At 41.2% G+C, this 24,077-nt stretch overlaps 3 protein-coding genes across 6 annotated transcripts; all 3 read left to right on the forward strand.

Annotated features, from left to right (window-relative positions):
- Positions 1–3,886: 3,886 nt before the first annotated feature.
- On the forward strand, positions 3,887–7,600 carry ccna1 (cyclin A1). The gene is made up of 8 exons (XM_075487366.1): positions 3,887–4,045; positions 4,164–4,383; positions 4,476–4,588; positions 4,672–4,898; positions 5,062–5,266; positions 5,362–5,475; positions 5,587–5,720; positions 7,528–7,600. The coding sequence occupies exons 1-8, from the start codon at positions 3,887–3,889 to the stop codon at positions 7,598–7,600; spliced, it is 1,245 nt and encodes a 414-aa protein (XP_075343481.1).
- Positions 7,601–8,892: 1,292 nt separating this feature from the next.
- sparta (spartin a) lies at positions 8,893–16,194 on the forward strand. Of its 2 annotated transcripts, none has more exons than XM_075487538.1 (8): positions 8,893–9,361; positions 9,758–10,556; positions 12,046–12,240; positions 13,260–13,398; positions 13,646–13,840; positions 14,059–14,220; positions 14,337–14,427; positions 14,636–15,423. In XM_075487538.1, the coding sequence occupies exons 2-8, from the start codon at positions 9,759–9,761 to the stop codon at positions 14,679–14,681; spliced, it is 1,626 nt and encodes a 541-aa protein (XP_075343653.1). In that variant the 5' UTR covers positions 8,893–9,361; position 9,758; the 3' UTR covers positions 14,682–15,423. The 2 variants fall into 2 exon arrangements, with proteins under 2 accessions (XP_075343653.1, XP_075343652.1); XM_075487537.1 differs by lacking the exon at positions 14,636–15,423 and adding an exon at positions 15,438–16,194 and having other exon boundaries at positions 8,896–9,361.
- A 57-nt stretch (positions 16,195–16,251) lies between these two features.
- On the forward strand, positions 16,252–23,896 carry ccdc169 (coiled-coil domain containing 169). 3 transcript variants are annotated; one of them, XM_075487540.1, is made up of 8 exons: positions 16,252–16,456; positions 16,554–16,636; positions 16,784–16,894; positions 18,801–18,841; positions 19,617–19,715; positions 20,283–20,336; positions 20,719–20,795; positions 21,826–23,896. In XM_075487540.1, exons 1-8 carry the CDS (start codon positions 16,380–16,382, stop codon positions 22,013–22,015), a joined length of 732 nt encoding a protein of 243 aa, XP_075343655.1. In that variant the 5' UTR covers positions 16,252–16,379; the 3' UTR covers positions 22,016–23,896. The 3 variants fall into 3 exon arrangements, with proteins under 3 accessions (XP_075343655.1, XP_075343654.1, XP_075343656.1); XM_075487539.1 differs by having other exon boundaries at positions 16,292–16,456; positions 16,745–16,894; XM_075487541.1 differs by having other exon boundaries at positions 16,363–16,451; positions 16,745–16,894.
- The last annotated feature ends 181 nt before the right edge of the window (positions 23,897–24,077 follow it).

Genomic DNA, 24,077 nt, shown 5'->3' on the forward strand with positions numbered 1-24,077 from the left:
TGATGGACAATGTGGAACTTGCAGGCATTCATACTTCATTTTAGACAAAATAACAAAGTTTCTACATTGACTTTTTAAAATTTCTTTCTTTCTTTTATTTAATTATATTGCTCAACATAGCTTTTACTATCCATAAATGTCTTGTTGCTGTATACATCTTGTTGCATCAACCTACAATTTTATCATTCTTCTCAGGACTTGATCATTAAAGTAAATGCACGTTGATTTATTTATTTTGGACCAAAGCATCATAATTAAAGATTGTCTCTTTTACATTGCCCTTCAGTCAGCTGCCAATCCTCTTATTCACGATCCAACCAAACAACTTCAGCAGCCGCAACAACATTGGGAACAGAGAAAGTTAGTAAAAAATGTGGCTTGCTATTTAACCCCAGCTGAGGACCGAACTGACAGAAAAATATTTGTCCAAAAGCACCTGTATTTGTTTAGTTTTTTGTTTTTTTATGTAAAAACTCGAGGAAATAAGTATTTGCAGTGAAGTGGAAGCAGCCAGCTTAAAAAGAAACATGAATATTCCAGTAAAATGTTTGATAAGCAAGAGTTATAGCATTGCTTTGATAAGAACATCAAGCACAAATTTCACATATGAGTATTTTCCCGGCGATGGAAGCACAGAGTCAGGCAGTAACTGCGCTACGGTTGCAAAACGTAAAAGATATCATGCTGAAATATATAAATCCGACTTAAACATATGAATAAACCAAAGCTGTGTTGTAAATATCCTGGATCTTTTAAAAAACTTGTTTATACATTACAAATTTAAGAAAACAATTGCAAGACAATTGCAACAATTGAGACTTTCCATTTTATCCATATATGTATAATCTTTAAATGTTTTTTTTTTAAAAAGGCACACCATACTTAACATCAATGCTATAAAGTGCCTAAGAGAGATGCATTTCCTTCCACTATATTTTTACCACTGTAAGACACCAAAAAACGTGCCTGCCCATTAATGAAGTGGCTCCATTATTCTACTATCCAGCTGCCAACATCTGTCCGAGCGGTGTTTTTGGGTGACACAAATCCATACCTCAAATGTCACACGCTGACCAAAGCTTTCTTGAGATCATGCAGGTGATTATTACACTGAATAGAAATGATATTTAAACCCCAGGGGAGGTCACGTGTGAAGTTTTGAGAAAAAAAAACTTGTATGAGACACACATATTACAGTTGTGAAAATTAAATATAAAATAAACATTCCTTTGGATGAATTGAGAAAAAGTATTGTACACAAAAGTGTCCACAGCCATCAGTGGGCTGCCCTGCAGCCTGAGACATCTCACCTTTTATGTGAAGAAATTGCAAGAAATCCTATAAATCCTTCTGTGAGTGACCCATTGCTGATAGATATTAAATAGGGGCTCTATGTGGCAACAGTAACATTAATTTATTCAGCACAGCTTTGTTCCATGTGGCAAATTTGAAACTCACCCTTTTGTTTTTTGCTGTTTGATGAGCAACTCATTAACTAGCCACTGGAATCAATTTCCTGTTCCACAATTCTACTTTAACTATAGGATTTATATATATATATAGACCCAAAGTCTGATTATCTTGTTTACCTAATTTCTAGTCATAAAATAAATCATTTAAAAGAAATAGATGAATAAACCAAGACAGGAAGACAGAAAAAATTATTTCGGTCAAATGAAAAAGCATGTGTTTTGTAACTAGTTCACATAAAACCCTTCAACGGTGCCTTCCTCTTGCCTAAGTGCTGCTTCTCGGGGTTTCTTTGTGAGGGAAGACAGAGGATTTCATCCTGACAAGATCATCACAGAGAATAATATTGCCAACAGTGTACAAAGAAGCCATTTTCAGCTAAAATTGCTGCTCGTGTAAAGAACCATGAAAAATGGTACAGTGACACCATGGGTCGCGTTAACCGAATAAATTCCGTCGGTGACCGTTTTTTTTTTAAACGGTGACAGAAAAATCTGAAGGCCATCTGCCATTTTGACAGATTGCAATTCACACCCCTGACCACTTGGTGGCGAGTGAGCATATTAAAGCTGCAGTCTGCAGGATTTGTTGTTGTCATACGTAAAGTCCTACTTTTTGGCATTTTAAGAGTTTACATGTTCTATCAGAACGCTTGAAGTTGAAAACGGTGACCTCCGTAGTCGCAAAATGCAAGAAATGCTTATTTTTTAACCGAAAAATAAAAAGTTATTCAACTTCCTGTCCCGCCCCTTCAAAACACATGAGAACTCCTGCACGTCTACGTGCACGCCAGATGCGCCTACACGGCTCCTCATTCATCAACTCACCTGTCATTTGCGATCATGGAAGACACAGTAAGTAGACTAGCCCGTAATGAAGTTCAATAGTCCAGATAAATAAGCGTGGGGACGAGCCTACCTTGTATCGCGCGTGCACAATCGGTGATTGACAGGCAGCAGAGCCCAGCTCCTAACCTGATTGGTTACCTTTTACCGGTCCGGTCTGCAATTTTGTAAACAAACCTGCTGGATTTGGAGGGACCTAGCGGGACATATAGGAGACCTAGAGAACTCTTTTTTTTTGTATTGGGGTATTTAATGTACTACTTTCAGAATCACCGGACAGTTCCAGGCATTATGCTTGAAAAAGAGTTGCAGACTGCAGCTTTAAATAGCTGATGACCCGCTGGCTTCACCTGAAGTGGTGCTTGTAATTCCAGTCTGCAGTGGGGCAGCAGAGCGCGGATTCAGCCCCCTGAACATCATTAAAACAGCAATGAGAAATTGTCTGTCCGACCAAGGCAAAAGTCCAAAAACCTCATGACAGCCTCTGCAGCAATCCACGCGGGCACGCAGAGACTGTGCGTTCAGGCCACAGCAGGTGAACTGTTCATATTTTAAGTGCAACCCTTTAATTTCATTGTTCATAGCTACTGGGGCCACAGTCAGTGGTTTTGTCACAGCGGAGAAAAAGTTACATGTAGGCATCTGCTTGATGTGTGAATGGCACGGTGTGGATTCTCTACTCAGCTTGTTGGGATTGAATATTTATTAAGAATAAATTCAAATAAATGTTATCGAATATGACATTGTTATCATTTTTAAAATTAAAACAACGGGTAAAATGACGGACAACGAAAAAGTCAAGCGCAACCTCTGAGTGACGCATACAATGACGTTGACTGTCAGTGCCTGCGTTCTGACACGTGATTGGACAAAAAAACCTCGGAGGAAAACAGCTGATTAGTTGAACTAACACGGAAAGTTTCCCAGCAGGTGAACAACAGCCGCTTATCCAGGAATCTGCTTTAAGTCGCTTGCAAGCAGCGAGAGGTCGCTGTTTGCAAGAATTGGTGAGAAAAAGAGAAGATTTCCGTGTTTGTTTGTGCGGTTCTTTCAGCATGCACCGTTTCTACCCTGAACCGCTAACGTGGTGACAGCGTTGGTCCGGATCGCGGTGAGTTGAACTTTAAATTAAAACTGAAAAGGTTGTTGAACTGTGCTCAGTGTAACACTGGGAATTATTCTCTTTGTCTTAAGTTTGATTGATATTTTTTCTGCTCGTTTGTTTAATTTTACACCTGTGTTTCATATTCCTGATAAATTCTTGTAACCATGGCAATGCGTCTCAGACACCGTTGGTGCACCCAGGTCTCATTGGCATTGACCGCAGATATGTGCACCCTATTTCATTTACTCAAAAATGACAACAAACAGCTATATACACACACACACACACACACACACACACACACACACACACACACACACACTGGATATACACATATGCACATGCATACCATGGTTCTAAGGGATGTTTCATGTGTTTCCTTTGTTTCTCAATTGTTATACTCGTTAAACCATGCCAGGTACTTTTTTCTTACTTTCTCCCACCATCTCCATCTCCTGGTTTAAAGATGAACTTGAGCACAAGTGCCCTTTGTGGCAGTCCTATTTGCAAAGAAAATATTCCATCATCAGCCAGAGCGGATTCATTTCAGCGCCAGAGAACCAAAGAGCGGACTATACTCGGTGTCTTGTCAGAAAATGAGCAGCGTGGTCGATCTGTCAGCCAGGTAGATGACAGCATCAAAAGTCGATTGATTTTTTTTTTTTAGTCAGTCTCCCCTCACAGAGCATTCATAGTTCAGGTTCGCATCCTAACAGTGTAATGTCTTTAATCTTCTTCCCCAGGGAAGTCAGTTTTCCAAACAAAGTTTTCTCTCGGACAGCTCACAGCTTAACTTTCTTGGCTGTCCATCAACTTCCAGCTATGATGTGTATGTTGAAGAGGCTTGTGAAGTTATTCTTGCAGCTTCTGGTCAAGAAGTGGTATCAGACAGTTATAATCTCGATGCTGAGGCCAGCGCCCTGCAGAATCAACATATGAGACTCCTGCTGGAACTTAGCCCAAGTGAGTCTGACCTGCAGTAAATCGTGCAAAATATATTTGGAAAATGATTCCATTTTTTTTCTTTTTACCCACTCACTGTATTTTTCGTGTAGGTCCATGTCAGGATGTTTCTATGCAGTCTGAAGAAGATGAAGCCCCGATAACAAGGGATGCATATTGTGTGGACTATGCAGAGGATATTTACCACAACATGAGGGAGAGTGAAGTAAGATGATTGCTGATATCATTATTATCATGTCATTATCAACCCATTTTGTTGTTGCTTACTTATGTTGGGTCTTATTCCAGAAGAAGTTCAGGGCGAGGCCAGGCTACTTAGAGAGACATCCAGAGATCACAAATGGCATGCGGGTCATTCTGGTAGACTGGCTAGTTGAGGTTGCCCAGGAATACAAACTCAGTTCAGAAACTCTGCACCTTACTGTCAACTACTTGGACCGCTTTCTCTCCTGTACAGCATTTGTGAAACGGGGCAAGCTGCAGCTCGTTGGCACAGCCGCTTTACTGATTGCTACGTAAGAATATGTGTGTTTTGTCTTTAAATCTCATGCTGCTGCTTTCCAGAATCTAAAAAAAATTATTTTGGGGGGGGGATTCTGTAAAAGTCCACCTTTTATCAAGGAGTTCTGACTTGAGGGTTCATACTTGCAACCTGATGTATTCTCTCTGTCTTTTTAGAAAGTACGAGGAGATCTTTCCTCCTGCGCTGAATGAGTTTGTGTACATCACAGACAGCACCTATACTAAGAAACAGCTCCTCCGTATGGAGGATGTTTGTCTGAGAGTGCTGGCCTTCAATATGGCAGCAACCACTACAAACCAGTTCCTTCGCCTTTTTATGACCATCCACTCTGTCTCTGCAAACACAGAAAGCCTTGCTATGGTGAGTAAAGTCAGTCACAGCCACTGCTCCATTGCTTAAGGTTTCCATTTCCCCATGATTATATTTAGATACATTTTTTTCTTATGCTCTCTTAGTATATAGCAGATTTAAGCCTGCTTGAAATCGATCCATTCCTTCAGTATAAGCCATCGATAGTTGCAGCTGGAGCCTACTGCTTAGCCATCTACACTATAAACAGATGTGTTTGGGTGAGTTTTAGCATGTCCTTATTTTCCTTGCTAAAATCACTTTGTGTAGGAATAAAGAAAAAAAAGGTAGCTCAATATATTTATTTTAATCGCAATCTTTTTATATTTCAGCCTGACTCCTTAAGGTCTTTTACTGGTTATACCATGGCTGAAATTATGCCCTGCTTGGCCAATCTCCACAAGTTATACATCAGTGCAGAAAGCAGCCCACAACAAGCCATCAGGGACAAATACAAAAGCTCAAAGTAAGCTGTGGCACATTGGATCTCATATGTGTATTAAGAAAACTTTACAAACAGTGTAAATTACAAGCATTTGGGATTTTTTTTTTTAAAGCGATTCAGTTTGGGTCCTTGATGCACTCAGGACAATATTACATTTGGAAATGGAATCCAAGAATGGCAGCTCAGGAGGCAGAGCAACTCTTAGACATACAGAGATTGTGCTTAATGTTCAAATAGGCCGGGGAGGCTTGGGGCTTGGCACAGGCAAGCCGGTGTGGAGTAGAGCAGGTCCCAAAGAGAAGAGAAAGCTAGTTGTTGAGCAGGTTTGTAGACAGGAGGAAATGTTAAGGGGTGCAAAGGCAGTGGCTCAGGCTGAGCAGGGACGGTGGTCGAATTTGGGAAGGTGTAGAGAAGAAAAAGCTTAGTTGGATAGAGCTGTGGAGTATGGACGAAAGGAGTATTAGATTTTTGATAGGGGCAACATATGATGTATTGCCAACTCCCCAGAACCTAAAACTCTGGGTAAGTGGAGACCCGTTATGTTCGTTATGTTCAGGTACTGCAACTCTAAGGCATATTTTGTCAGGTTGTAAGGTTGGTCTGTCACAAGGCCGGTATACATGGCGACATGACCAAGTATTAAGAAGCTTAGCTGTAGGTATTGAAGAAAAACGGCAGGTTAATTTAGGCGGGTCTAAGGTGAAGAGAGGGGCAATTCAGTTTGTTCAAGAGGGGGAGAAAGTTGATAAGACAATAAGGAGACAAGACAGCTTAAAGGATGCTTGTGATTGGGAGATGCAGGTAGATTTTGGAGGAAAGCTTGTTGTTCCCCAGGAAATAGCCTCTACAAATCTAAGCCCTGATAAAGTCTTGTGATCTAGGAGTAGAATGAGAGTCTATTTCATAGAGCTGACTGTTCCTTGGGAGGAATTGGTAGAGGAAGCATATGAAAGGAAAAAGCTTAGATATGTGGAGTTGGGCGCAGAAGCAGAGCAGCGAGGATGGAAAGTTAGAATCTGTCCAGTGGAAGTAGGATGTAGAGGATTTGTTGCAAAGTCTGTTGTCTCATTGTTGAGGGAGCTGGGTGTAAGTGGACAGAATGTGAGGAAAATAGTGAAAGAGCTGTCAGATAAAGCAGTAAAATCCAGTCAGTGGATTTGGATTAGAAGAAGCAATAGTAGCTGGGGGCCCAGCAGGGGGAGCTCTTAGGGTAAACAGACTCTTGGAAGAGGCAATGAAGAAATCCAGGATGTTTTTAAGTGGAGGGTGTGGCCCATGTGAGCATTTTGAAACCAGGTGGCCATTTTAGGTGAGTTGGTCTGTATGGCCTTGTTTTCGCTGTCATTTTTTAGTGACTGTAGGACTGTTTAGGTGAGTTTATCTGCTGAATCTGCTAGTGTGTCTTGTCCTGCCTCCACCTCTTATACCCTCTATACTTTCATTACCCCCTACCCGAACCAGGGTTTGTATCCCCATCCCGCTGTGACTGGTGTGCAGTTGGTGAGAGGCTGGGGTAGCTTGTGGTTGTGGAAAAAAAGATGGTTGTTGTGGTGTGAGGAGCAGTGATGGGTGGCATTAGGGGGGTGACTCTGGGACGCCAGTGGTCATTGTCTAGCCTCCTGGAGGTGTCGTAGGCCCAACTAGACGAAACACTGATGAAAGGAGGTTACCACCTGATGACCCCAATGACATGTTGGTCAGTACTGCTCACTGATCTATATAGGGATTATAGGGAATTATAGGGAATCTGGTCCATTTTTTCTTCAGCACAAGTTTCTTGTGTTTACCTTGAATTCTAAATGAATGTTCTCTGTCTCTCCATTAACAGGTATTGTCGCGTCTCATGGATCACGCCACCTGCTGTGCTGCCTCTTCTATCAATCACCGCTCCACCCTTTTGATCCGTCTGCCAGGGCAAAGTCCCAGTTTGCCAAAAACAAAACAAACACAACATATTCTACTCTCTCTTACATTCATACCGGATAAATGTGGATACTTTATTATCAAAGTACTTTTCATAACTTCATCAAGTGTATGCAGATACAATTAAATACGAACTACTATGACCAAATTTTACTCCATGACTTAAAGATAATCATTTGGGCATGTTTAAAGGCATATGAAACACTCTTCTGTGAATCATAATCTGTGTCTGATGTGCTTTTTCTATTGGAATGTTTCAGTCATCCAGTTCGTAAAAGAAGAAATTAAATCAATAAAATAATAAGAAAAACATTTGATTCATGATAGTCCCACATCATTGACTGGACTTTCTAGTTGCATGTGCAATGCAAACCCCAACACAAATCATGCCTTAAATTTAGATTATCACAGACAGTCACAGAAACATCTGTATTTAGTTCAGGAGAATTGGAAAACATTGAACACATGCAGCAATAAAGTAGAACGTCCAAAATAAGTCATGTTGAATGTAAGGTACAAGATGTAGGATACAAGAAGAATTTGAGTACTTTTATGTGTTGATGTAAACAGCTTCATAGGAAATAAGTCAGTTAAGGTTTAGCCAGTACTCCTCTACCACAGTAAAAGTCCTGTATTTAAAAGCTTAAATATTTGTGAGAACAATTAGAAGCTAAATCTGCTAAAAGTACCAAAAGTAAGGGTACTTTTTCTGTTAAGTAATGCTCCCTGTTGGTATTTTTTGCTGTGTTTTTGGAAATATAATACTGCTGAATTAATGTGCTAATTGCATTTAATTGCATTTAATCAGATCATCAAATGTTTCTGTGGCCCTCCTGAGAACCACAAATCTTTCATTAGCTCAGAATGGAAAAAAAACCTTGTGAGCTTTAGCTTTATGACAATATATTTTTCAATTCAGCATTTTTTAATCGTCCTTTTATTTCAACAAAGAAGATGTTCTCTACCCATAATTCTTCAATCCCTCCTGTTTTATGTGTTTGTTGGATCTTTTCAGCAGTCAGGCAGGGCATGGAAACTGTAATTAGCAGATAAAGCTGAGTTAAAAGCACTGTTAAAACACATTTGTTCGTCGCATTTTCATTTTGTCTCGGGAAAACGTGTTTATTTATCAACTCACTTTGGAATTCATTTTAAATCGTTACGTTCATTTCCTGTAGCCCATGGGTTTTATTTTGAAGGTGTTTGGGCGGAAGCCGTTTCCTCGCGACATCTCACGTGCTTTATTCGGGGGGCGCTGATATTTTGACAATTCTGCTGCATTTCACATTCTTGTGAGGACAGAAAAAATTGTTGAAAACCGACAAAAAAAACTTTAAAGCCATTTATTTATGCCACATCTTTTTCCTTTCCTCGCCGGTTAAAGTTTGGTTGTCAGGGTAACAAAACTACCCGTACCTTAATGTTTCTCAGTGAGCAGTTACAAACCCAGACAGAATGAATTGCATTTGTTGCTAGATGCATTTTGAAACGCATATTAATACTAAACGCGTAAACCCAGCTGTGAGGTTAGGCCTAAAGAATGCATCCACCCAGGTCTTGCTGTTCTGGAAAAACCTGATATCTTCGCTGCTTCTCCTCATTTAAACTTCAGCTGCCATGAACATTAGATGACTGAGACATCTTTGTTTCGTCCTAACATCGCCACAGTTCTTCAGTTGAGAGTTCAGGTTACAGTTCTAGCCACCAACGAGCTACTTTTTGGTCTACATTGCTCACAGGTAAGCTCTGATCATTTCTTTTATTGTCTCACCAATACATTCACATGTTTTTAGTCTTAAAAGTCTCAGCTGTCAGCCATACGATTAACGAAAGACAAGATTTACTGTTACATTGATTTACTAATAAATAGATATTTGCATGTTTTCTATCAAGTACATGTAATTACTACTGATTTTATATTGTTCTTATTTCTTTCTTTTTGTTTAAAATTTAAATCATGCTTTTTATTTCTACTGTTTTAATGTCTCTGTAAAGCACTTTGAATCGAATTGAATAGTTGAATTGTGCAAATAAACTTGCCTTGCCTTGCCTAATGTCAGTCATTATATTTTGAGGATTCTTGTAAATACTTAAATAGCATCTATTATTCATTTTCTTGTCTCTGTCAACCTCAGTATGGCAGAGCCTGCTGAATTGCTGCTGATCAAGGACCAGTATGAGTTGGCGTTTCATTCTCTGAGTCGTGGATTGGCGGCTGAAGAGGCTGCCAGAACGCCAGAGGCCCTTGTGTGTTACAGGAAGGGTCAGCTGCATCTTACTCAGGGACTGGAGGTTCCCACCTGGGGGGAGAGGCATCAGGGAGCAGTCTGGGACACGGCCAGGCAGCTTCAGCAGAGGCTGAGGGACACTTTGAGGACCGTCAATGCCCACCTTTCCGATCTGGAAAATTCCCAGCAGGTTACAAGAGAGCAGAGGGGCTTACTGTTGAAAGATCTCCCCACTAATCTTTATCCAGACTTGGCAACCAACAGTCAGCCCCCTCACAGCACTCTTCACCATTTGTACCCCACCATACCTGCTGTCACCCAAAACACAACCCCAACCCCCACTGCAGCCCCTGCCAGTCCTGCTCCCCCTGCTGTTTCACAAACTCACACACTCCCTGCAGCCGCTCTGGAAGCTGCAGCCATGGACAGCCCAGGGGACCAGCCTCCAGCGTACACACCAAAGCCCACAGATGGGCACCGCAGCCTGTCTTACTGTCCTACTGGGTCAGAAAAACCGAGTGGAGCAGCGGCAGCAGCTGGAGGGGATGGAAACGTGCTGCTTTCCGTCGCCTCCGGGGTGCAGCTGTTTTTTGTGGAACCTAACGGGCAGGTCAGCTCTCTGTCTTATCCCGGCTACCTTCGAATCATCGCATTCGAAAACCAGCACAAGGATTCCGCCGCTGGGAAACCCTCTGCATTTCTACATGTAAGTAGGAATGAGCACATGTTTGAGCAGGTGTGAGCTGGAACATTCTTTTGGGTGTGTTTGTCATAGAGGTAAGTAGGTGTGACCTCAAGGAGACCACATCATCATTGTTAGAAGTTTTCTTGGTTGTGTGTCATACATCGTGATATCCATGAGTCGCTATGTTGGGGTGCAAAACAACACCCGTCTCAATGCTGAAATTCATCTAACAAGTGATGGTGTTGACTTTGGGACAAAAAAAAAGTCACACCTGAGAGTTGGGGGGATTTTTTAACTGGTGCTAACGCAGCTGGTAGTGCAGCTAAATCTTACTTTATCAATGAGTATCTTATATAACATTAGGAAGTTGAATAGGAATATGAGGTAGACAAAAAATAGAACACCTTCCTTTCCTGGGAGTTGCTTTAAAGTGACATAAACATTTAGTTGAAATATAACTTGAATTGATTAATAAACTTCTTTTAAAATGTATTTGTTGTCTTTACGCTCTCAATATTAAATATGAGCTTTGTTGGCCTGATGCTAAAGCAGTAAATGTCTCTAACAACGTATCTGAGAGTTGTTTTAGATATAAATTTATATGCCTTTTCAAATCTGTTTGTCCCTTATGTCCATATTCTAGGAAGCGATTATCAGTAGCTTAATATCCATCTGTTTTTTGGCACTAGCTCATATACAGCAATATGCGTTTACATTTCTTATTTAGAGACCTCTGCATGCCCCACACTTCTGTTTCGTGATTTTATTTTTTTTGTATGGATTCAAAATTAAATAAAAATCTGTTTTGGCAGCTCAGCAAAGCATGCATTCTGCTTTGCTGTGTACTGCATTGCAGCCCATGAGTCGGTTTCCCACCAGACCAAGCTGGTAGGCTGCTCTCCTGTGTTCTGTCGCTGCTTTGTTTCCCAACAAGACAATGGTCCCATTAACAGATGACTCTGCACTTCAGTTGTGCTGCTGGTCAGTGTCTTGTGCCCTTACAGAGGTCACACTGTCCGGCGGCATACCAGTGGGACGATACAGCAACAAGTGTGCATCTGTTCTATGTCTGTGTGGGGGACTGGTGCTGTCATTTGTGTTTGAGAGAGATCAAAAAGAACATGGGACGCCGTGCTTGCTGGAATGACTGTGCGTTTTCGTGCCATGACAACAAACCAGCATAAACAAACTCTCGGGACTGAAAACAGATAACCTTTTATGATGACGTTGTTTGATGTAATACCATAAGATGTGGGATAATTTTCAGCCTAAATCTTATTAACTGCCCATCGAGAAAAATGACTCAACAAAAAAAAAAAAGTGCTTTTTTTTTTTTTTTTTGTGGAATCTCATAGACCTGAGTATGCTACACACAGTGGATGTGAAGCATGTGACCAGCTAAAGCAGCTGATCAGGAGAATTAAATTCTGCCTTTTTGGTGATAATGATGGTTGACTCGGAGTACTTTCAATTCCCACCCTTTTTATTTTTGTGTCGCTGTGTTTTCCAGGTGTGTGACCGGCTGTACCCACTGACGACAGACACTCCAGTGCTGCTAGCTAACTCGGGGATCTTCATGTTTCCTCACACCTTGGCAGAGACACCAGGGTCCTATGTGGGTATAGTGCTCTCCTCTGAACTGCCTGCTGCTGACCGGGAGATGTTTCAGGACCTCCTGTCGCAGCTGGCGGATTTTAGGATCCAGGTCAGTCTTTACTAATGATACAGAACAATACAAGGATGGGCACGCGTGTGATTTGGTACGATCTGTTTGGTGTGGGGTTGTCAAACCTCACAAAAATCTGTATACTTTTAGACTTTTCCCCAACTGTTCTTGCGACAATTAATGTATCTATTGCATATCCTGCAGTACAACTTGCATGCCTTTACTTTTTCTTTAATTTTGCATTACTTAAGTTTTTGTTTTCGGTACTTTATACTTTTAGTCAACCATTTACTTTGGCACTTAAGACTTATTAAGATGTGAAGTTCCATCTAAACATGCGTACAGACTCTGCTGACGGGTCTTAATGGGTCTTAAAGTGTTTTGATTGATTTTTTTTTTTTTTACCTTTCACTACTTAAAAACAGTTGATTGTTTCTTCTTTGTTGTGTTGCTACTTTTAATTACATAAAAAGCCTTTATACTTCCTCCACTCCTGGTATCTGCCAGACTTGTTTATAGTCATAACAAAACAGTGTTATGTGACATATCTGGTGCTGCGCAAACGTTAATGTGTTGCAATGTCCCAAAACAAAATTGCTGCCAAAACCAACTAGATACTGACATTTGTAGTGTCATGTACTTGTAAATACTGATTGTTTCTTCTTGTATGACAGGGTAGTAAGGTTACCAGAATGCAGTTGTGGTATTATACTTTCCAAACTGTTAAGCTGTATCAGTTGTATTCTAAAGCACCAGTTATATTTGAAGAAACATGTCGTACCAGTCATGTGGCATTCGATACAAGCACATTAGTGTATTCACTACTATGTATAACAGCGTGTTTCACTGGAATAAAAGAAGCATGGAGTTTCCGTTTCTAGTTGAAACCTCGTCATTGCTGTCTGAGCAAAAACTTCTATGGTTCTGTGGTCATGTTGAGTAAAAACATTCCAAATCTACTGTAATCCGTTTAGTTTTACACACCTTTTTAAAGGCGTTCTGTCTCATGTTCCGTTGTAATCACTGTTTAGCATGTGACCTTATGAATGTCCTGACAGGGCCCAGAAGGGACAGGAGCAGAGGTCATCAACCTGAGTACAAAAGTCCCCCTTGGTCCCCTGAACCAGCAATCAGCGGAGATGGAAAAACTTCCGCTCCCTGGATGGAGTGAGAAGATGGCCCAAGGAATCTTGTCAGGTGAGTTTGTAAACGGCAGCTCTAAAGAAAGGGGGAACAATTGAAACCCGAACACAATGTTTTACACCCAGACTGAATATCCTGTAGATACAGCCCCACTAACTGACCACTAGTGGGCAGTCTTCACCATCGTAGCAGTCTCACCTGACCAGGATTCAGTGGTGCGAGTTGTTGGACCACCTGTGCATTTGGTTGTAAAAGATACTATGAGACCGCAACAATTAACACGACAGATTCCTCTCTGTAGGAGCTACACGGTTAAGTGAGTCATTGGCAAAAGGAGCTGAGGCCACAGGGAGGGTCATTCACAAAGGAGCAGCCAAGATCCGTGACCGCATCACACCAGAGGACACTCCGTCAGAGGTCAGCCCCCGTGTCACCAAAGGTCTGCATGTGGCTAAACAGGCCACTGGTGGTGCTGTTCGAGTCAGCCAGTTTTTAGGTAAGGACACACAACACTATGGGAAATGATCCAACAGAGGAAGTAAGTCACAGCATTTTGATCTGACTTGATCTAAGGGCTTTAGACACCAAACTGGTGTTAAGAAAAAAGGGGAAACGGATTCCTATGCTATTTAAAGTTCAATTCAAATGCAAACTGTACTGATCTGTGTATGATTGGGGATATGCACCTAATTTCATGTTGTTGTGTATTTATAGTGAATGGGGTGAGTACAGTTGTAGGACATGTAGCAGATAAGGTGGCACCCCATGTGAAAAAACATGGCGCTAAGCTGGTCCCAGAGTCCATGAAGAAGAGCCAAGATGGCCGTGCTTCCAATTTGGATGGAGCTAAGTTTGTAGCAGCCAGCGGCGTGCATAGTACGTACAAAACCGCAGGCTCTAACTATATCAGACATGGAATTTCTAATGGATGATTGATGTTAGACATGTTTTTTGTAGAGAAATTAACTTTTTGAAATTTTTTCCGAAATTAGGTTTCTCTACAGTTTGGTCGAGTCTGGAGACTGGAGCAAAGCATGTTTGCAAAAGTGTTGGAACCGAGACAGTCACGACCGTGAAGTACAAGTGAGTTCCCTATCTCTGCTTCTTCAATCAGCTGATTTATTATTTGGGATCTTGCATGGATTATTGCATCTTGTTTCCACTCTTGTTTCCTCACTCTATACGGCAGTGGAGGGCTGGATCGTGACACCAGCCTGATACTTGCCTACTTTGCTGATTTCCTCTTGGTATGTTGGTGCACTGACCTGCTTTCTTGCCTGTTTCCTTTCAGATTTAGGGGATTAGAGAATCTTTTAAACAAGTCCAGCAACATATGACTGCGCGGGGGAGTAAAGGCAAAGACTTGTGAACTAACAACTGACACTGCTTAACCCTTTTGTGTACAATCTTTGGCTAACTCAAATCAGGTTAGAAAATAACACGAAACAACACAAACCTTACACAGAACAAACCGAATTGCCTTCCTTAAACTCCTGTTTACTTTGACAGAATGATTTCTTTTCTTTAATCCTGTATAATTTAAAGCTTTGTCTGCACAGGCTACATAATGGCTTGCGTTGCACCTGTACTGAACACTCAGAAATGCAACATCAAGTGTATCTCTGTGCTCAAATCTATTTTCCTCTATATTATGTGCATAGCCACCACGATTGTGTATTGCTCTCCGAGTGCCTTTAAAACTAGTGTGATCCCACTTAATATTGCTCATGACTGCCTCACTACACATACTAATCACTGGAGCTGGTGCTAGCTAACATGCTGCTTGCTCAACAGCTTCAGTGTAGAAGCAATGTGCATCTGGTGTTCATCTTTCTGGGTCTGTCCATGTTAACCTCTCCTAAATGTCGGCTTGTGGTTGATGGTGATGCTCTTTCAGTTCACAATAATTTGTAGACCTTTCCTGTAGTTTGTTACTAATAAACAGCTACTATACGAGACTTGACTGTGTTTTTCTTGAGCCCACAGTGCAAACTGTCACGTTGGGCCAGCATTTCAGTTCCGTCTCACATTCTTATTGACATGTATTTTCCTCCGCCACACCACTCATTCCTAACATGTTATTTGTGGTGAAGGTATGGTGCCGATGCCGGCCAAGCCACAGACACTGCTCTCCAGTCAGTGGCCAATGCTGGTTTGACCGCACACAACATTGACAATCTGGGAATGAAAGCCCTCCTGAAGACTGCCGGTAAGAAGACGGCCAAGGCCTTGTTCACAGGCCACAATGGACATCCAACAAATACAGAGGAGAAGGAGACGCTGGCAGGGGAACAGAATGCACAGGCTGAAGAGAAGAAGGTGCAGAAGAAGGTGGAGGAAGAGGAAAAAAAATAATTTCCACGAGCCGCAGATGTTTTAATATATTTCATGTAAATTGTATGACTTTATGGATGTGAAACTCTTTGAACTAACTTGAGTGTAAGTGTCTCGATCAAGTTTTTAAGTCATTGGTTCAGTGTAGTCTTTTCATTTTTGTTGTACTGTACACACAAACTCCTTTCGTTGTTCAGTATTTGATAGGGATGTATATTTATGTCCACGGACAAACATTCAGGTCTGTAAACTGATTGTTAAAGACATTTAAGATTTGTTATGTTCTGCAAAATACACCAAAATGAAAGGCTATTGTAAAATGATGCTCTCATGCGGCTGGCGCGCAGACCTGCGCGTGGCAAACTACACAAAATGCTCTTTTTCCTGTTGTATTTAAGAATCCTGCGAGGTTCACAATGAGTCGACTGTGCCTTGTAACCCATTAACGGCTTTGTAGATTTCAGGCGTAATTGAGCACGAAATTTGGCTAAATAAATAAGCGTGTTGCAAAACTGACATCAACCATTTCTAGAGATTTGCAGTCATTTTAAACCAGTGAGTTGGTTTCATTTTAAAACCTTCGACTAAATCCTTTTTTATTTTTTATTTTATTTTCTCACGCCTTTCCGCCTGAACAAGCCGGAAAGCGCGGTCTCCATGGAAACCACGAGCAACACACTCGCAAATAGTTTTTCTGAAACATGTCTAAAGATCGCGACTACAGTAAATACGACTCGGCACAGCTTCGGGCAGAACTAGAAGAGGAGAGGGAGGTGAAGTGAGTTTTTCATTGTAATTTTCTCACAAAGCTGTGCAGGAGATTGGATGTCCGAAAAAAGAGAAAGAAAAAAGCATTTTCTGGTTCTATGTTGTAGAGACATGCTGGAAGAGTCGGTGTCTGATCTGCGCAGCACGTTGTGCGAATTGCAAGAACGACTGCGCAGTGTTGACGGGGAAGGTGAGCATACAAGCTATAGTTGCACAAACCGGGGGGGCCCGATTTGAGAGGGGTCCCCCCCCCCCGTTGGTTGTTGTCATTCCAGTGACTGTCTGGGCCTCTCCACAGTGGGACTGCAATGTCACAGATTTCTCTGTTTGGTGTCAGGAAATGAGTGGAAGACGAGGTATGAGACGCAGGTAGAGTTAAATGGACAGTTGGAGAGGCAGATTTCATTCGTTCGTGAGAGGCTGGAGGACATCAGGGGAAACCCCATGGGTGAGTTCTCAAGTTTTTGTTTTTCTGGAAAAAGGCTGCACCACAGCACATTTATTAGGCAAGCGAGTATTGCTACCTTATCATCCTTTCTATGCACATCTCTCAACAGCATATCTTATCTTGAGTGCTTATTAGTCATTTTCTTATGAGATGTTTCTTTGTGAGGTTTTGGCCTATAAGTGATTAAACTGTACTGACGTGTGCATCATTACGCAGCTGAAGAAGAAATGGAAGAAAAGGCAGCGATAAACTTCAGAAACCCGAGAAAAATTAAAAATCAAGCTGAGAAAAAAAAACAGGATGCATTTTCAAAAATGTTATATGGACAGATGTCTCATAATAGCGCAGATGGAAGGGCCTGAGGACAGATTGTTAAAGTCATTTCACACGTGCTACAGACCTGATGTATCCTAGAAAGGTCCCAATGGGAAGCTGTCCAGAGGGTTCCCTGCTCCTCCCTCATGACACTGAACAGGATGAAACGGATATAGAGAATGTCAGGATGAACAGATAATTCGGAAGGGCTGTGTGTGAAAACACAAACATCCGCAGGAGAATAACCAGCCAGCTACCTGGTAAGGAGTCTGGACAATGACTGAGTAAGAGCGTGAATGAACACAGCAGGTCCTCTAGAGCAGTGGTTCCCAAACTGTGGTACGTGTACCCCCAGGGGTGCGCAACGTTACATAGGGGGTACACGAAAAAATGCATAAAAACATGGTTTGCAAAGAGCCTGATTACATTTTTAAACTGGCATATACTGGAGTACCTGTTCACAGTGCCAAAAACACAAGATACTGCCATGCATAGATAGACTATCCTCTAGTGGTCAGTGAATTAATTGCACTACCGAAAGGCTAGCCCCGAGGCTAACCGCCAAAAATGGATAAATGGCTAAAAAGGATAAATTGCCCTTCCAGAGGGACATCAACTTCTACCACAAGTCAGCCCACAGTCAAAGGTGCACTTTCCAGCGCCAACAACCCACGTTATTCTTCACCTTCAACGTTGACCTTTGACCGGGATGCTAGCGATGCACCTGTGGCTAGCCAAGCTAACAACCTCGTCAAAAAGGCGAAAATGTGCCACCATGTACTTGTGTGAGAGCGGATTCTCAGCCCTAACCACTATGAAAACAAAATGGAGAGCGAGACTTTGTGTGGAGGATGATTTAAGACTCAGTCTTTCTGAAATTCAGCCCAATATTGCAGACTTATAAACCGATTTACAACTGAATATGTTCTAGAAATGTTTGGTAGATTCATTTTTTCAAAAGTGAACTGGTGTTGCTCACTGGAAATGCTGGTAGAAATTGATCTATTTGGTGAAGAATAAAATAATAATTTAAGTGATTTCTGATGTGTTAAGTGCTGTGTGGTGATGGTGGTGGGGGGGGGGCTTACAGAATGTTTGTGCAGCAGTAGGGGGTACATGGCTGGAGGTCATATGTCTGAAGGGGTACGTGGCTGTGGAAAGTTTGGGAACCACTGCTCTAGAGCATTTACACTGAATTGGGTGCTGATGACATTTGCCGCTTCATATACTTTTCTACTGGCCTGCATGTTGCTTTCCGCTTGCTTGTCAATATTTCAGATACATCTTAATAGATATGGTTTTGAGATTGACACAAAAACTCATCATTATGTCGAGGGAGAAATAAGGAGGAAGCCTTATCCACCGCTCCTGTCTCTTTTTTTTTGTGAAACATTTGGGTTTGGGATTCTGGTAAGCACTACAATATATCCTGTTCTTCCGAACTCTTCAAAGCAACAAAAAAATGTGAAAGATATGTATATATATTAAGAAATAAAAGTGAACTATGATGTATTCACCCATCTCTGGCAAGTTTGTTGCATATGTTGTTACATGAACACATGGTAAACACACTTGCTCTTGTGTTTCACAGATCGACTGGCCTCTATCAGGTCATATGATGACATGCCAGTAGTGAGTGCAAACGTCTTAAATTTCTTTTGAGGTTTTCCTTGATTAGTTTGTGTATTGGCTATTTTCTTATTTTTACCCATGGTTGTCAGACAGAAGCAACACGCCAGCAGAGAGAGCTAGAGATGCAGAATGAGTGCAGACAGGACAGAGAGGACTGTGATGCCAGCTGCTCTCCATCCTCCCGTTAACGCAGGCTGCATAAAACAGAGTTTAATCACAGCACTGTAATCACAGGATTACAAACCATGGGAGAGTAATGCACCCTAATTACAATGCTTTAACACACACACAAATACACCCTGCACGCTGAAGGGTTGCACAGTACGGTTTAAACACGATGCATGCCTAAAGGCAGAGCGAGCAGATGTTCATTAGTGTATCCAAGAAATGACTGCAAGATTTTTGGTTTGCAAGCAGTGGGCCTGAAAGTAAGATAGCATGCTAGGGGCTTAGAGATAATCATCACCCTATATAGTACAAGAACAGGGAGCCTGCTCTAAATACCCCCAAAAAATCCCTGCCCTGTGCTATCAGGCTGACGTAGGCTCCCCGTGTCTCAGCAGTAATATGTTTTTATATAATAAATGAATAATGAATGAGCCTAACCTATTTTTGCACTCCCGTTTTCATCATTAAATATCCTCTTGTTGTTTGATCCTCTCACTTAGCAGAGTGTTATTCAAGTACAAGTAGATTTTTTTTTTCAAAAATATTCTACAGCTGAATCACACCTTTTATATGGAAATGTGTAATTAATGGAAAGTGTTTGCCACAGGAAATGCTTAAACAGCGCCTGAAACTCCTGACTGAGGAGAAGTCTGACCTCCGCAGTCAACTGATGGACTGTCACCTTCAAATTGAACAGGAGGGAAAGGTGTGTGTGTGTGTGTGGGGGGGGGGGGGGGGGGGGGGGGGGGGGGGGTCTTATCTGTTCCTGTAGAGAGCAGTGTGAGGGATGTTGTGTTGAGGATTTATGGGGGTCACAGTGTCTGCTGGTCTAGTTTTATTGTCTCTAAGACAAGCAGCTTTAGGTTTTTCTGTGTAATGGCTATTTGAGTTATAAATAATCACCATTAGCAATGGATTGAGAAAGACTTGGCTGACAGTTTTGTTTCGCATTCTTTGTTTTCGAACAAGTGTGACGTGAAAATTACCTTCGACCTTTGTCCTACATTGCTCTTAGCACAGCACTTAGGTTCTTTGTGCATTGTTCTGTTCAACAAATGGCACGATGTTAGTTAAAGAAAGGTTTAATGCACGGCATGTGCAACCAGTAATCCTTAATCTCTTGCTCATTAACAATGAAGACTTCTTAAGTGCACACTCACCAAGCAAGTACCAAGCATTACACCCATGAACAAATAGATTACTGAAATTTTAAGTGGAATTAAGGAATGAAAAGAAGTGACAATATGTGTTTGCTGTTTCTTTCATGTGTAAGGCATTTCACAAAACCAATGATGAGAGGCGGGCATACCTTTCAGAAATTGCTAAGGTAAGCATTTTCTGAGGAGCTTTCATAACTCCAGACAAATCCCTGAGCATCACATTTACGCGATGGTGGTCCTATAAAGAGACAACAGATATTTGCAGTATAATGACAAATGTGTAGTGTGCAAAGACCGCACTAATGTTCTCTGTAATTGTTTTTCTGCAGCGAAAGTTGTGATTTCTTATTCATGCTTGTGTTACATAATATGGGTGTCTCAAAAAAAACTTTCTGCCTTTATGTTGCTTTCTGAACTGCTTTTCTCCATGTCGACATTTTAGAAACAAAGCTTCAAATTTCTATTTGCATGTTTCATTCTTGGGTCACATAAATGTGTGTGCGTGCTGCGCACTTTTCTAAGTGACTCATCGGTTGTCCTTTCCCTCAGCTGTCTTCTACCAGCGAGGCCCAGAGAAGACAGTTCTCCACTCAACGACAAAGGGAAACGGCGAGCAAACAGATCAGGTCGGTGAAGCGTAACACTTGCAGCCGATGAACAAAATGATATGATCAATAGTACAAAGGTTCATTTTGATAGTGCCACAGTTCATATTAGTAACGCTGCATCACAAGCTCCTGTTGGATAATAGAGGAAAAACCAATGCCATAGACTGCTCCAGAATTTAAAGCGACAGTCTCCCAAATCAGAGAAAAAAAACAACTATTTATTTACATTCAGTCTGAAATAAGCACAGGAAAGTTTTGAATCCATGTTTCAGTTTTGCGATTGGGGGCCGTTATATGGATTTTGAGTAAATATCTTGGAATTTGGAGCTGCACGGTGGTGTGGTGGTTAGCACCGTCGCCTCACAGCAAGAAGGTTCCAGGTTCAACTCCCAGCTGGGGCCTTTCTGTGTGGAGTTTGCATGTTCTCCCCGTGTATGCGTGGGTTCTCTCCGGGTACTCCGGCTTCCTCCCACTGTCCGAAAACATGCATGTTTAGTTAATTGGTGTCTCTAAAATTGTCCTTAGGAGTGAGTGTGTGTGGTTGTTTGTCTCTGTGACGGACTGGCGGCCTGTCCAGGGTGTACCCTGCCTCTTGCCCAATGACCGCTGGGATAGGCTCCAGCACCCCCGCGACCCGACCGACGGATTCAGCGGGTATAGAAAATGGATGGATGGATGGATCTTGGAATTCCTGTGGAAACTGATTTATTGTAGTGTGACTCTGTTTGTTGCAGGTATACGAGCTCTTGACTTATGGCTTTGATGAAAGTAATCCTGCTGGTCACATCGGCATGATTGATAAATGTACAAATTCTGAGATGTATCTTACACCGTGATCGTTGAATATCAATCAACCAGTCAGTCAGACACACTTGAATTATTTTTGAACAAATCAGAGGCAATAATTCAGTGTGCTTTATGGGCAATTCATATAATGTCGGTTGCCAAATTGTAAACATACCATCTCTAATGTTCAATTTTTGACAGATTTATCATGTTTGATTTCTTTTCTTTTTTTCACTTCTCCATGATATTTTCTGGCTCATAGAGGGAAGCAGACCAGCAGGAAGGCAGAGGCTGATTCTAACAAAGGAAAAGAGGGAGAAGAGGATGGAGGAGGAGAGCATCTGAAAGGAGGAGGTGGGGATTATTTAACAACAGAGAGAAGAAATGAGAGAAAATCACAAAGGGAAAGCAGGTTACCCACACTAAGGCACTCCCTGAAACACAATCCTTAACCAAAACATAGCGTCGTTGATTTAAAATAGAATCTTTTGAACTGATGTTTGATGTTGTTGATCTTGTTCTTCTTCATTTTTCTTAATAACTTAATATATTACAATGGTAAAAAAATAGGCTCATGAGTGTACTGAGTCAGACATTGCTTGTGTGACTGCATTTTTTTAAGTAACTCCTACAACATGCATTACATAAGCAGCACTACGATCACCACTCTTTCTGCATGTGGTTTCATCCACAGAGCAAGTAGTCACCCCCCCATCCTACCCACTGACCATCTTTATGCATGTGGGCATTAGAAAACTATCCATATGAGATGAAGTATTGATTTGGTTTGTTGCTCTGTTTTCTTTGAGTGTGTGTGTTTGTGTAGAATGTGGAGGATGGCTTGAGTCCTCCTCAGTCTCACTACATTCAATTGAAACAATATCTCATTGCAAAGAAATAAATCCAACATATAAAACCAGCTTGTGATCCATATTTTGTGTTCTGTTCTGTTCCTTTAGTTTAAGGTTTCTTTAAAGTTCATGTTAATGTTCACCGATGGTGTGTAGCGCACTGATGTTTCATAAATTAGCTTATAAATTCTGACCTTAAATTGAGTTTTTCAGTCTGTGATATTCAAACTCACTGAACTTTCTTTGAGCATGACAGAGAACGCTCGAACTCCTTCGATGTGCCATATTGTTTATCGCTTCACAATGAATAATGCGATTATTTTATCTTATTGATAAATCTCTGGTTCAGTGTGTCTAATCTTACTTAAAGGAAAAGTCAGGACTTTGCCTTCCCAAAACATTCACTTTTTTAAACATTCTCTGTTGAGATGCAGGTCACAGATGGATTTCCTTATTCAGAATCAATTTTTCCATCAATTACGACACGCCGTCCAAGCCCAGATGCTGCAAAACTGACTCAAGCCATGATGCTGCCACCACCATGTTTTTACAGATCGCACAAGTTATTCTACAATGCAGTTTTTTTCTTTTCTTTTCTTCATTTAAACCAAATTGCTCATTTTTTTTAATCTCATCAATCCTTTGACAGCCTTGTAGTTTGTCCTCGTGACCTTAGAAAACTTAAGATGGACATTTTTTTTAAGAGCAGCAGTTTTCTTCTTACAGCCCTGCCATGCATACAATTATTTTTCAGTGTTCTCCTGATGGTGGACACATGAACATTAACACTGACCATTGTGAGAGAAGCCTGTGGGTGTTAGGAATTCCTTTGTGGACTTTCATTTTTGGATTGATCTTTGGAGTAAACTCTCTGAGGATGGCAACATTTCTTTAAATGGTACATAATCTGTCTGACTGTACATTTATGGAAACTGAACTCTGTAAAGATAGTATCATAGCCTTTGTCTAGCCTATTGAGGACCAACAACCCTTTTTCTGGGGTCCTCTTCTCTTTCCTGCCATGATGTGCTTGTGCAAATGTGTTGTGAAAGTCAGACATTGAGAGATTCTCATTCTTTAGATAAAAACAGACACCTGCTCACGCATGATGGCCATCCAGCAAATACACCTTTAAACTTCACCTTACCTTTCTTTCAGCTTTAGATGAACTGAATATCCGTGAGGCTTACACTCTCGTGTTATATATAATTTCCCATATAGACAAGGAAAGGAAATTTGGATATTTTTCCTAAAGAAATAAGTAATGGAGTCCAATATTTTTTATTGTATTTGTTTAATTTGGTTTATATGATCAGCTTTTTGGAATTTTTTTGAAAGTCGTAAGATCTTTATGCAGCACCATAGAACATTTCAATGGGTATACCAACTTCAAGACACTGCTCTATTTACAATGCATGCTGTACCTCTTAGTATCTGTGTGTTATGTCTTTTCTTCATTAAACATTAAGCTGTCTAATCAAAGGTTTTGTGGCTATTTTGGATGAAACATTTCAAATAGTGCATGATTTCATATTGTCACTACTACTCATTTATTGGCTTGCTGAGTCAATAAACCAACTCTAAAAAGTGTCGTCTCCTTTGATCCAAATCCGCTCTACTTTCCTTCAACAGGAGGAATTTGTTTATTGACTTTCTAATATGG

This window comes from Odontesthes bonariensis, chromosome 16 (genome assembly GCF_027942865.1).
Source record: "Odontesthes bonariensis isolate fOdoBon6 chromosome 16, fOdoBon6.hap1, whole genome shotgun sequence".
NCBI lineage: Eukaryota > Metazoa > Chordata > Actinopteri > Atheriniformes > Atherinopsidae > Odontesthes > Odontesthes bonariensis.

Bases quoted from the DNA above. Each gene is read 5' to 3' on its own strand.
- ccna1 (XM_075487366.1), top strand. From the start codon at position 3,887: ATGAACTTGAGCACAAGTGCCCTTTGTGGCAGTCCTATTTGCAAAGAA. The intron at 5,267-5,361 runs GTGAGTAAAGTC...ATGCTCTCTTAG, and splicing joins ACACAGAAAGCCTTGCTATG to TATATAGCAGATTTAAGCCT. The intron at 5,476-5,586 runs GTGAGTTTTAGC...TTTATATTTCAG, and splicing joins CTATAAACAGATGTGTTTGG to CCTGACTCCTTAAGGTCTTT.
- sparta (XM_075487537.1), top strand. From the start codon at position 9,759: ATGGCAGAGCCTGCTGAATTGCTGCTGATCAAGGACCAGTATGAGTTG. The intron at 14,221-14,336 runs GTACGTACAAAA...TTCCGAAATTAG, and splicing joins AGCAGCCAGCGGCGTGCATA to GTTTCTCTACAGTTTGGTCG. The intron at 14,428-15,437 runs GTGAGTTCCCTA...TTTGTGGTGAAG, and splicing joins GTCACGACCGTGAAGTACAA to GTATGGTGCCGATGCCGGCC.
- ccdc169 (XM_075487539.1), top strand. From the start codon at position 16,380: ATGTCTAAAGATCGCGACTACAGTAAATACGACTCGGCACAGCTTCGG. The intron at 19,716-20,282 runs GTGTGTGTGTGT...TTCATGTGTAAG, and splicing joins AAATTGAACAGGAGGGAAAG to GCATTTCACAAAACCAATGA. The intron at 20,796-21,825 runs GTCGGTGAAGCG...TCTGGCTCATAG, and splicing joins ACGGCGAGCAAACAGATCAG to AGGGAAGCAGACCAGCAGGA.